Here is a 13,110-nt window from a genome sequence, read left to right as displayed (position 1 = left end):
ATTACTCAGGAGAAATTTGAGGCAATGTTTTTGTTTTCTGGTTTGGGTTTTTTTAAAAAAGACGAGATTTAAAAATTTGGGAGGAGAAGACTGAATGGGAAAACTGCAAATGCCAGACAGCACAAGCTATTTACTTCAAAGCATAATGGCAGCATTTTCTGGTAGCTACCACACACACCATTCAAAGACAAGCTCATGTACTGCATGGTATTTAGATGGAGCTCCAATAGCCATGAAAAGGGGAGGTAGGACTTTGGGTAGTGCATCTGAATGCAGGAGAGGGAAAAATCATTACTGGTTTTTTTACTTCTTTTCTTGATGTTGCTCTTCTTTCGTGATGGACATGAAAAATCTGTCAAGCTGCGGTATAAAATGTTTTGACAGTTGGATATAAAATGCAGTGAACTCAAAATACTACTTGAAAACGTGTTGTGAATCTACTTCCAGACCTGGCCACTCTGTAGGGATGCCAGCACACTGGGAGTTGCCTGCATGCTTGCTTGTTGGCTGGGGTGTAGCCAATGTATCTCCTTATGCATCTTGCAGGAGCAGCACCATTCTGCTTTGCATGAAGGTACTTAGAGCCAAAGGAGTACTGTAAATGGAGGAATGTAACGCTGGGGTTGTTTAAAGAGCCATTTACCATGTAGTCTGATCCAGAGTTTTGGTAATGGGTAGGGAGAAGAAAGGCCATTGGAAAGGTAGGAATTCATATGTATGTGGGGTGATCCACTCAGGCAGGCATAATGACAGGAACTGGCAGGTATAGCCAAAATTCTGTGCTGGGGATGGCACCATTGTGTCACTGTTGCATCACTGTCCCAGTTCCCTACAGAAGACAGTCAGTCCTCTCTTCAGCGTGCAGAATTTGTCTTGCTGCAGGCCACGCTGGGGACCTGAAATTGATAAATCAGTGTTTATCTGATTAATTTCCCTCTGAGTAATTGTTTGTCCCATGAGATCCTGGCATAAGCCTGCCTTCAGGCAGCTGCTACCATGTGTGGTTTGGTATCTTGAATCTTCCTTCCATCCCTAGCCTACATCAGGGAGCTGTGTGCTTCAAGCTGATGCAAGCAGTATTTCTCTCAAATTGATGCACAGGGACCTTGCATGGTTTGAGGTGGTGTAGTGTAAAGGCAGGGTGGCAGAGGAGCCCTGAATGAGGCAGAGAGAGCAGGCTGGATGGTGAGTACCCGTGCCAAGGCATTGCTGAGATTACAGGCAGGGTGTGGTGCAGCATTGCTTGTCTCTAACAAGCTAAGGCTGTTGTGATGGAGAACTGGTCAGCCAGCATGCCTGGGTATGTGGTATGATTCCTGCACTGGATGGGAAGAGCCTAGCTTGGCTGTTTCCATCACAGCAAAGTCAAATTGAGAAACCTACCAGTCCCTTTGCTTTGAGTTTCGTGTGGAGGTAAATATTGACTGGCCTGTGGTAGTGGTGCCCTTTTGCTAAAGCCATTCCTGTGTAAACCATGGATACAACTCCCTTAGTATTTTTTTTTTTTGTATTTACACTGAAAAAATATTTCGGCTTTGGATAACTTGTGAGGCAAAGAAGCCCTACCTTATGATCAGCTTTATTTGGCCTCCAGTATAGCAAGCCAAAGAAATTAACTCAATGATTATTTTGGTACTAAGGCATATAATCAGCATATTCTGTGCTGTGTGCTTTTTGTTCAGTTCATGATGATTTTGATGTCATGCCATGCTCAGAATGGTTGATCTTTGGTTATTTCTTCTTGATTTGCCTCCTCTTACAGAAATTACAGCAAACCTGAAAATAAACTTGCCCTCTGTGTGTAAGCATTTTTAAAATGTCTAAATTTAAATAAAAACTAGATTTGCATACTGTTTGAAGAAAATTGGTTGGACCTGTTAATAGCAAATTACCAAAGTATTAGGGGACGCTATCTTTCAAAAACAGAATTAAACTGTTTTATAGCAATTAAATTTGATTTTATGATATAGCCTTTAATCATGTCATTGCTTTCATTCTGTAAAAAAAAAAAACCAAAAACAGTGATAGAAGCAGAATATATTCAGCTGAATGGAGGAGAGAAAAGAGACCTATAATTTGGAAAGGGATGTTGTTCAAAGACGGATAGAAATCACTCTTGAAAGGTATTTTCTTTATTGTTTGTTGCCTCACATGGCTAAGTGGTTGAAAAATTGTCCAAAATCAATTATGTGTATTACATAAGAGTACCACACCCAGTATAAGGAGTTTTTGTGAACAAGCAGTGACTCAGAAATCGTAGACATAGTTTGAAGATGTAATATCTTAGGGTGGGATTCACTTTGTTTTACTTAGGTTCTTAAAAGTCAGGGAACTCTGAGCCAGTCTGTGTCTTTGCATTTTTTTAATGGTACCTGGTTCCTGGGTAAGCTATCATAGTTACAGCTCAGCTTGAAGCTCTGCACTGGGTATAAGTCAGGTGAAAGTCCATAATGAGAAAAGTCCTCAGCCTCTGTACAAAAGCAGATTTTAAAATGGAGCATTTACTTTTGTGACATCAACAAATTCAAGCTGTTGTGCAACTTGGAAAATGTTTTGGTTTCAAGCACCAGTGTTAAATTGTTCTTTGAGAATATCTTCTAATTACTTAATTATTGGTTATCCTTTGAAAGTCAATATTAATGAAACCTAATTTGGTAGAACCAATGCTTTTATTTTAATACCAACAAACCACATAGTTGTCAAAATCAGTGTGTCACAAGATCAGTCTGACAGCTCCATCCTGTATAGCAAATCAGCGTTACTGCTGCAGTGGCTGCACAAATAACTTAGTCAAAATGCTTCCAGTGTAATATCTTCTAATGTAATTTTAAGAGGTCTGCAACTCTAATAGAGGCATTTACAGCCTTGTACTCAAATTGGACTCTTGCTGTTCAAGGAAAAAGGATTATGCACTACGGCATGGTGTTCTTGTGTTCTGGATGGGCTACTCTGAAGTTTAATTTGTCTTCAGTGCTCATATTCCTTGTCTTCCTCTGAATGATTTTTGAGGAGTGTGGGCCTCAGCTACATACTGCAATTCTAGAACCCTTTTTTTTTTTTTTTTTATAAAAAAGAGGAATTTCACTGTTAAGGGTGATTGTGGGTATAGAAGACACTGAAGGTTTGGGATGGGCCCAACTCTTTTGAAAGAAACCCCTTGTCATCTACTGCATGCATGACTTGCCAGTAAACTCTCTATAAACTCTATAAACCCAAGTATTCTGACTGTGTAGTCCTGTAGATGTCAGTGACAGCTCCAAAATGAGAGTAGTTTTAGGATTCTTGAGAGTTGATTGGAGTTTGAAACATAGCTGTAAAGCTAGACTCCTGTCATACAGCCCTTTTACAGTAGATGTATCTAATGTATGACATGCAAACGTCAAATTTCTGACTTGCAGAATGAAGGGCATAGTTTTAGACTGGGTATTCCTATTCCTCATATTCCCTATAACCTAGGGAACATAAACATTTATTTTTAAAGTTTCAGCGCTGTTGTGTTACATTTGCTAGCGTCCTCAAAATCATTATCACTAAATATACAGGTTTGGAAACAAAATACCGTAACATATAAGAGATAATTTTCAGATTCTGTGTTTTAAAGGGGTTATTGACAATATATTTATGTTTCTAAGATACGGCTTCTAGTTTCCCATAGGAACAGACTGTTGTTATATGAATATTGTATAAAGTGCAGTTCTCCTAGGGGAATCATTATCATCCTTTCTTTCCCTGAATTTTGAAATTTTTCTTACCTTGAGTGCCATCATTCATTTTGTGTCACTATTTGTTACATTTTAGAAAAAAACATTAAACATAAAAGAAGATTTTTGTAGTATCTATGACAAATGAAAACCCATATTAAACTTAATTACTTATTTAATAGGATTTCTGGTGTTAGTGTACATCCCTCTTGGAATTTAGAAAAAAATGATAGGGTGATAATGTAATGATTTAGCAGATCCTAAAAGTGCTTCATCCTTTCCTTTGCTCTTTTTACCAAGCACAACTTTTTTTTTTTTTTTCCAGTACTAATTTCCTTAATTACTGTGGTAACCAGTAGCTTTGCTTTGGATGCATGCAAGTTCCACAGCACTTTTAATTGTGTGCCTGAAGTCCTGCACAGGCTTGAGGATCGTCAGGATCCCCAAAGGGCAGTTCATAATTAGCTGGTGGCTGAACATGGTGACCTCTAAGCTCAAATAAATATAATTCCTAGTATTTGGTTTGTGTTCCCAGCTGGCATAAAACCTCTCTTTTGGACTGATGGCAGAATAATATGTCCTTTTTTGACTTGCATGTGGTTTATTAATCTGGGTGTTTGGAAGAAATCTGCCCAATTTGGTCCCTGCAGGGAATGTAGGCACAGGGGGGATCTAGTAGCAGCTCCAAATGAGTGTAGGCTTGAGTGAATGCTTTGTTCTTTTGGGTTTTGGGGTTTCTTTGAAAACCACTTTGCTGAAAACTTGTAGTCAGTTATTTTGGTTTTGGGTATCTTACGTCCTTTACAAGTCATTGTTCTCATTCACTGCTTTTTCACTCTGAATACACAAAGGAGTCCCATTAGTATAGTCCTGCTACTTGCCAAGGAATGGGAATTGATGTGCACGTGGTAATGCAGACTTGGAGTGCTTCTTTAGTCACACTGCTTAAGGTGCAAGTGGCACAAAAAAAACCCACTATTAAAATACTTTGTGCTAGATATCATGGGTATACATGCTGTAACATGAAGTAGGAGATAAAAGACTTTCTCCTTTGCATTTCTGTTTGAAATTTCTGTTATGCTTTTCAATGTGACTGATATTGCTTTAGAAAATAATAAGTATTCCCACAGAATTTAGCTGAAGATTGACTTACACTAGAGGAAACTATTTTAAGATGTTGGATCTGACTTCTTTTGAGGCATAAATAACTGGCTCTTAAACACTTGCTTCTTTGAAATTAATGTAAGAAAATAATAGTATGAAGTGTTAAATCAGGGTTTGGTTGTTTGTGTTTTTGGTTTGGTTTTTTTTTTAACTACTAATAAGATTCTCTTGCTAGTCCTGATTTTGTCTATGTGTCCAATTAACTCTCAACTCTTATTCTTATAGGCAGTTACTGGGCAGAGCTTTGGAACCAAAGATTTTCGAGCAGCTCTAGAAAATGGAGTCCTGTTGTGCGAGTGAGTATTGATTTCCCTGTATAAAAACCCTTCAGATTAACATCAGCTGGCCTCTTTCCTTCCTGGCCTCTGAATTATTTTTTAAGTATTAAAAGGATTTTTTAGTAAATAATATTCAATTTTTTCTTAATACCTGTTGTTTGTCGTGGGAAGGGAGAGCAGCTTTTGGACATACTATTTCCAGATCCATGTGTTCTATGTGTTGTCCCACACAGTTCTTTGTGTGATACTGAGGGGATCATGCTGTTGTTGATTGATTATCTAGCTTTTGGTTACAATGCCAAAATTCTGGTATCTGTGGGCTTTCTCTGCAGTTTTTGCAAGGTGTTGTGGCTATGGCTGGGATCAAAGCACTGCTACCCCTATACCCACTGTTTGGGTTTGGATTTCTGTCCTCCATCTCCCACCCTTTATTGCTGATTCTATAAATCATCAAACTACCTATTCCTATCACAGAACTTTACACTCAGCTTGTTTTGGAGCACTTTCCACAAGAAGCTTCCTTGTGCTTATATACTGTAGGCTTGGCAATGATGGGACTTGCCTGGTTTCGTTGCTAGACTGAGTCAGAGGTGTAAAATGTCCACTCATCAGGTCTCATCTGCATATCTGTAATTGGCTTGGTACTTTACTGGAACAGGTTTCCAGGACTGGAAGTGGTGTTAATCCCTTAGTACTTTAAGGAACAACAGTTGTAAATGTCATTAGAACACCAGTGCAAGAGAAATCTTATTGGAGAACTACCTGGGATGCTAAACAAAAATAAGGAAAAAAAAACAACCCAAAAAAATAAAACCACCCCACAAACCTGAGCCACTCTAAAATCAGTTCAGCAAAGCTAACTTTCAGTAAATATTTGACAGTTCAGTTCTCTGAGCTTCTTTTCCTATATATAATCTTTTCCTTCTGTGAATATTCATATTTTCTGTCCTTGCCTCTATTTTGCTTTGGACCCTTTGCCCTTCCAGTCTTATCTTGCTAGTTGCTTTTAAAGTTATTTGTGATATGGGACATTGATTTTTCAACAATATTGTAGAGCTGGATGCTGTATTTTCATTACTTATGTAATTAAATGTTAGTGAGTGTGAATGTAGTAATAAAAATAGTTTATACTTTTAATAAGAAGTTATTTCTTCAGGTATGTATTTAGTGAGATGTGTATGTTGTATTCAAATGTTTAAGAATTGGCCATTAACTGATGCATACTAATCTTCTGATATCTTCATTGTTGACACGTACTTGGCAAGAGAATGAGGTTCCATCTGCCAAATGTAAATCAGCTAAATTTATCTATAATTAATATTAATGCAAGAAAAACTTCCTGTAATTTCTTCAGTTGAGCAGCTTGCCTTCAGAGGCATGCAACTTTCTTTAAAGCAAAAGCTGCCATTTTATGTTGTACTAAAATAGCTGTTCTCCTGTGTCATAATTTTAAATCTGACATACTTGAAGTCCAAGGAGGAGTGAGTTTCATAGAAATTCTGTGGGAACAGAAAAGAGCAGATGGCAAAAATTTTCACATCCAATTTTCACCAATGACAATACAGTGCAAGATCTCAAGTAATTGAGACAAACTAGAAATTACATTGTCCATTTCCTTGGTTCACCTGTGGCATGGCTAAATTAGGTGGATAGAATATCTCTGTAGATTGTATATCTGACTTAAACCACAGCAGATAAGACCTCTACTTGCACCGCACGTTCCTACAGCATCCAGTCAGTTTGTTTGTCCTACTCAATGACTAAGTGCAAACTTGTCAAGTTGTCTGAGTGATCAGTAGTTGACAAAATAAAGCCTTTTACGTTTTGCCAATTCTAGTGTGCATACACTAGAGAAAGAAACTCACTAAGGTTTATCTGGTCATATGCTACTTCATGTTCTTCAGTAAAATAAATCAAAAATTAGGCATTTGGAAGATTTAAAAATTAAAAAAAAAAAAAAATAGGGGAGGAATGCAAACCTTTATTTTAATTCCACCTCAACAGATCACTTTTTTGGGTGGGAAAAGTAATCAAATGTGTCTTGTTTGCTAAATAAGTCAGTGTTACTGAAACATCTCAGGACCTGCAGCTCTTTTTTTTTTTCCTGCATGTAGCCAGAAATATATCCTTCATTCCAGTGTATAGGGGTAAATTGTTCTTTGTGTTTGTTTTTCAAATACATTTTCTGCTTGAGCAAAAGATGTTTTTTCCCCATGCAGAGTTTTAAAGTCCATGTCTTGCCTTTACACTGGTGCAGATAGATCACAAAGCCTTGCTGATGCTTTGTGTGGGGTAAAGGGTCTGGCCAGACAAGCAGCAACAAGAAGTGAGAGCAAGTAAAAAAAATTCTCAAAGGTATAGAGGCAGATGAAGTCTGCAGGTTGTCCTGAGGTCCCTGTTCTCTACTGACCCTATGGTCCAGTGTGTAATTTGGTGAACCACAATATTTCCTTACCTCCATGACTGAAAACCTGGATATAAACTTGCAAGGAATCCTGTGCTTCACCCTCAGTGCAGGATAAGGTATGCATTTAGGCTTATGTATTCAATAGTGATGTGTTAGTCTGTCCTATCTTCTCAGCTTAATTATGAATTTTATATGAAGACTGGTATCAGGTACAATCTCGTCTGAGTGTGATGGAAAATGACTTTGTGCATGTAAATTATATGTACCAAAAATGATTGCTGCACATAGCATAGTGGACTTGGTAGCATTACGAAAACTGAGTTTATTTCTCACCCTTACAGGAATGTTAGTGCTATCACACTGCACTCTGAAAATCAGTATTCTGGTACATTTTTGACATCTGCTCAGGACCTTTATGAGGAGAATATCTATGAATAGGAAATTTGAGTCCAATTAACATCACCACCCATGTAAGAGAAATACAGATCCTTTTCTGCCCACGCCTCCTCATGCATTTTCTTTTCTTTCTCACTTTGCTGTTCCCAGAAACCTCTTTGTGTGTGACTTGTTTAATTTTTGCTTCTACAATCTGTTCTTGCTTGTCACTTCTAGGGAGTGTTAATAGGTTCAGCTCAAACTCATTCAAATCATGTTGAGTTAGGACTACATACAAAGTATTTCTTACTAAGCATTGATGCTTATGCTTAAGTACAGTAAATTATTTAACAGAAAATCATATACTTTTTTTTTTTAGTTTGATTAACAAGATCAAACCTGGCATCATTAAGAAGATCAATTGTCTGCCAACTCCAATAGCTGGCTTGGTAAGTAATGGCATTGAATTTAATATCTGGCATATGAACCAAGTGATCTTTGTTTCAAGGAGTTTTCAAAATTTTGGCATAATTTTCATTTTTTGTTCAAAATTGTTATCTTAGACCGCAAGGGATATCTAATCTGTCATTTCGATATGTAACTTCAATCATCATAATGATGAAGCTTCATCATCCCCAGAGGTATCAAGCACTGGCTCCTGTGCACAAACCTCTGTGGCATTAATAGTCTCTGTTTAAGGGCCACCATCCTATCTTACATTCAGAAGCCACTTCCAATATCCCTTTCTTAGGGAATGGGCAGAGTAGGAAATGTTCTGTGTAGTTAAAGCATTTTTGGAACCTGTTTCACTCTACCCACAGCAAAGCTTCAGTTGCATTAAAATAACTCTGATGATGCAAAGATCTGTCTTCAGGCTTCAGCTGAGGGATTTGCCAATGTTTTGGCTGTAAATCACATTGCTGGGGGTAGAGGTGGGAGATGCATGTCATAATTTTCACAGGAAATGTGAAAGATTTTCTGTATGTTGTTTAGAAAATTTGCTGCATAGAGACTAGGATAAGTTATGTAGCCATTTAGCATCAGAAACCCTTCTGTGGGCAAATAAATTCTTAGAATTCCTCCTTCATCACTCTTTTCACTATGACAACCTTGCTGGCTATTCATGTCACTTTGGGTGTCAAGGCTATTTAGTCCTGTCACAAAAACTGTTGGTCTCATATTAAAAGATCCAAGGTGAACAGGGACATGTATATGATTCCTTTGACAAATGGACAATTGCACCTTACGATAAACATGCAAGCTCTCAATGAAGGGAAATTACCTATTTCTTAGTAGGAGTAGAATACAAAACTCTAGATACTTTTATATGTTCTAATGGGACAAGCCAACAAAACATTGGCATTTGCTAGTCAACCACGTAGCTCATTAGAGAATAAATGTAGTTAACTTGGCTGGAGGTCATAAGATTAGGTTAAATTGCCATAAATTATTGCACAAGCTGAGAATGTGCATTTCCACATCAAATGAACGTAGAAAGTATTAGTTGCCTTTGTCCCAGACATGCTCAGGTATTTAGGCTTGCGAATAAGACTGCTGCACATTCTTTTCCTGTGAGACATGCAAAAAGGAATTCAAATGAAACCAAAATAATTTTGGGGAGGACAGCACAGTTATTTGATCAGCAGTTTGATTGCCTGCATGGCCTCTGAAGTAGTCATTAGATTCAAACCAGAAAACCATAAGCTAGATTTCATTTTTGTGGTGATTTAAGTGTTGTCTTGAATCATAACTGCAAACACTATTGTTTTTATATTCATTTTTTATTTCCAGATATAAAAATGCAGAGTATTCATTTGGTGTGTAATTTATATCTTACTTGTAGTGTATTACTGTTTTTTGAAGTTGTTTCTAGTTCCCGCAAGTCTTCAGAAATAAAGGAAAGAGACAGAAAGGTGAATTATTCTTGTAAATCGAGTTCACCCAGTATTATTAAAATATGATTTAAAGATAATAATTGAGAGAGCTGATGTTTTGTGTTAAACTGTGGAAAAGGTTTTACATAAACACTTCAGTTTTAGAAGACAGTTGTGAAGACTATAATGGAGTGGTTTCAGAAGATGGTGCTTATGGTGACAATAGTGGAAGACTGGTTTTCACAGACCAGCTTTGAAGATCCCAGGTTTCATCCCAGTGTGTAAAACTCAAACTAAAATTTATGGGGATTTGTATTTATAAGAAAGCAGACATTGATACCTTGACAGGCTCAGGATACTGTGGTTGAAAGATTGGATTTGGAGATATAAAAAGCTTACTAAGAAATTTGGTGGCAGGCTTGCTTGACATGTTCTGGAAATATTTTTGTTGCTTGTAGGCTGCTTCTCCCACAAATTTGCTTCTAGTGTTTTCTGTGGCTTCATAAATGTTACATATACTTCTGTGGCTCTCACTTCTGCTGTCTTGCCGTCTTCAATGCCTTTGAGTCTCACACTAATTGCTCCCCAGCAAGCTTTCATGAGATCTAGAAATCACTCTTGGAAGGGGTGAATTTATGTTTCTTATTTTTTCTATCTGTTTTTCTTTGTTTGTTTGTTTTTTTATTCCAGATGGAAATTTTAATATCAAGAGATGGCAGGGATTTTTCTGAAACAAAAAGAGATCTAATCATATTCTTTCTACAGCTTCTTCATGCTCCTCTAGACTCATATCCTGAAGTCCATTTCCAAAATATTTTTTGCCTTTATTGCCTAATTAGCATCCATTTCTCTCCTGACTTTCCTGTTTCAGAGGAAACAAAACCCCCACGGTTTTGAGAGTTTTGTGGCAGTCTGATTATCAGAAGGAAACAAACGCTTTGAAAGACATCTTGTTTCTCTTCCCCCCTTTCCCTCCCCTTTGTTTTTCTTCCCCTCCAGGAATTCCTTGAATTTTGGTTTTGTTCCCTAGGGAGTTAATATATTTTATTTCCATATAAGTATGTGTTGACTTCAGCTATTTGTCAGGCTTTTGCAGCAGTACAGAAATACAGTGTTGAATAGATGCCTTCAGTTGAATCTCCAGAAGGGTTTAATTATCTCACTTCTTTGAGTTCGTGGTTATTTTGAAAACAAACTGAGTAAAATAGTGATGGCCTATAGGAATGAAGCATTCTGTTCTATATGGAATATTGTGTGCTAGAGTTAGTGTGAGGTGCTGCTCTTAATGAAGTCAATGCATTATTGATTTGGTATGTCTTTTTTTTTATGACACCTTACATAGCATAAGATCTAATAGGGACTTGATATTAGTAGGAACATTTTGCACAACTCAGATTAAGCCTCGGCTTTTACCTTTAGTTTGATTGTACTGCTGCCTAGTGATTTTTAGGTGTGGATTGCAGTGGCTCAGATCTAATTATGATGGAATGGAAAAATAAATATGTGTGTTTTGAGGATTAAATACTGAAATGAAACTTGGCATTCAGTTAAAGAAAAATGCTTCATTGGTACCAGGAAAGTTCAAAAAACTGATTAAACTTCTCCCCAGTTTGGCATGGGAAATCTGGGCTGCAGCTTGTGTTGGGAGGGTTTGTAAGAAGTCTTTGGGAAGAAGAGTTGGATCTGGCTATAACTTGGTATTCCATATAACAACATTTGGCTCCAGCCCCACTGCTCCAGTTCTCTCCTGGGGCATGTGGGTGAGATGTAGCCATTGTCTCAGCTGCATTTGCCTGCTTGCTTCTGTTCCAGTTTGGAAAATGCTGGGGGTGAGGCGAGTACCAGAGTGGTTGTAGGGAAGCTGTGGTCGGGACAGGTGGCTGAAGAAATGTCCATGCAGCTCTTATGGTGGTTTCCTGGACAGTGAGCTGTGCCAGCTGCCAGGTGCTAAGTTCTAACTCCAGCAGTAGTGGCAGAAAGTGGCCACTTGCAGAAGGTTGATTTTGAACAGCACATGGCAGATTTTGGAGCCAGTGATGATCTCATCGATTTCCTGAAGGGAAACTGGGAGGCAGCTGTTGGGTTTTTTTGCTTTAATTTTGACCTTTTTTTTTTTTTTAATGCCATTTAGGATCTTTGCACTAAAATGGCTTCTGGAAAATTGTGTGAAACAGAGATGGTGTTAAAAGAAAATTACTCAAATTGGTAAATCTTTCTGGGTTCAGATCCTGCAAAATTATTTTGATTAGAGTTCTTGGGTAGTAGGGGTGGCAAAAATAAAATGAATGTTAACCAAAAACAAACCCAGAGGAAAACTTTTTTCTCAAAAAATAGAATTTTCAGCTTGAATCCCAGCATGTGAAGATGATTTGAATATAATCACATGACGGGGAGGATTTTGTGGTTTGACAACGTATTTTGCAACAAGGCTTTACTGAGAAGTTTCAGAGATGCGTCTCTGGCTGCAGCACCATTGCTCCCCAAAAACCTCAACTCAGTTTTCAACTCATTTGGCTGAACACAGAGAATCATAAACTGGAGTGGAAGTCACAGGACACCATGAGGCGGTGGGAAGGTGAATGAGTTAGGTGTAGTTTATGCAAGCTGAACATATCTGTCAGAATAATACATTGCTTGTTGCTCAGCAGGAGTAAGTGTGCACTCTTCAGCAAGGCAGAATTTTAGTCAAGGTACATTTGTTTCCAGGTGAGATCAGGTGGTGAAGCAAATTCTGAGGTAAGAGCCGATGTTTTCTTTGGAGAGGGGTAGCAAATGGAAGTCTTGCTTATACCAATTTTTGCCTTGCAATATCCCAATTTAGTCTTCTAAGACTATCTATTTTTGCTTGCAGCTCCTGTGAATAAGGGGGAAGTGCAATGCTTTGCACTGTGGTTGGGAGGCTTTCTCTCACATCAGAAACAGGAGGGCTGCGATCATACAACAGGGAAGAATAGAAAGTTTTTTCAGAGCTGTAAATGAAATGACATTAGCACTTCTGTTTCAAGTTGGTCGGTGATTTCAAACAAGGCGAGATGTTGCTAACTCAGTCTTCAGTTTGAGTGATGGATGAGCATGAGCACAAAATGTCATCTTCATAAAGTTCTTCAGCTTTGGAAAGAGGATTTTTTTAATGAATTTTTGTTTCCTGTTCTCACACACACACACACACACACACACAAAAAAAGCTGCACATCTCTAGGCGGTCCCAGGTTTGAAAATGCTTATTTGAAATACTGTAGAGTGGGATTTTTTTTTTTCCTAGTGAGGAATTAAGGGTTCCTTTAGGGTGGGGAATGCATCTTGATGCTTTG

At 38.0% G+C, this 13,110-nt stretch overlaps 1 protein-coding gene across 50 annotated transcripts in view; it reads left to right on the top strand.

Moving 5' to 3' along the window:
- The window catches only part of LMO7 (LIM domain 7), a 131,612-nt gene that overhangs the window by 30,224 nt on the left and 88,278 nt on the right, over positions 1-13,110 (top strand). For all 50 annotated transcript variants that reach the window (XM_086881022.1, XM_086881041.1, XM_086881045.1 and 47 more), the window contains exons 2-3: positions 5,091-5,161; positions 8,305-8,374. In XM_086881022.1, coding sequence (XP_086737148.1) covers positions 5,091-5,161; positions 8,305-8,374 — 141 coding nt within the window. The remainder of the gene's footprint in view (positions 1-5,090; positions 5,162-8,304; positions 8,375-13,110) is intronic.

The sequence above is a fragment of the Cyanistes caeruleus genome, chromosome 3, assembly GCF_971803275.1.
Source record: "Cyanistes caeruleus chromosome 3, bCyaCae1.hap1.1, whole genome shotgun sequence".
NCBI classification, from domain to species: Eukaryota; Metazoa; Chordata; class Aves; order Passeriformes; family Paridae; genus Cyanistes; species Cyanistes caeruleus.
The sequence above is the reverse complement of the archived record's forward strand: the minus strand, read 5'-3'. Positions and strand labels throughout refer to the sequence as shown.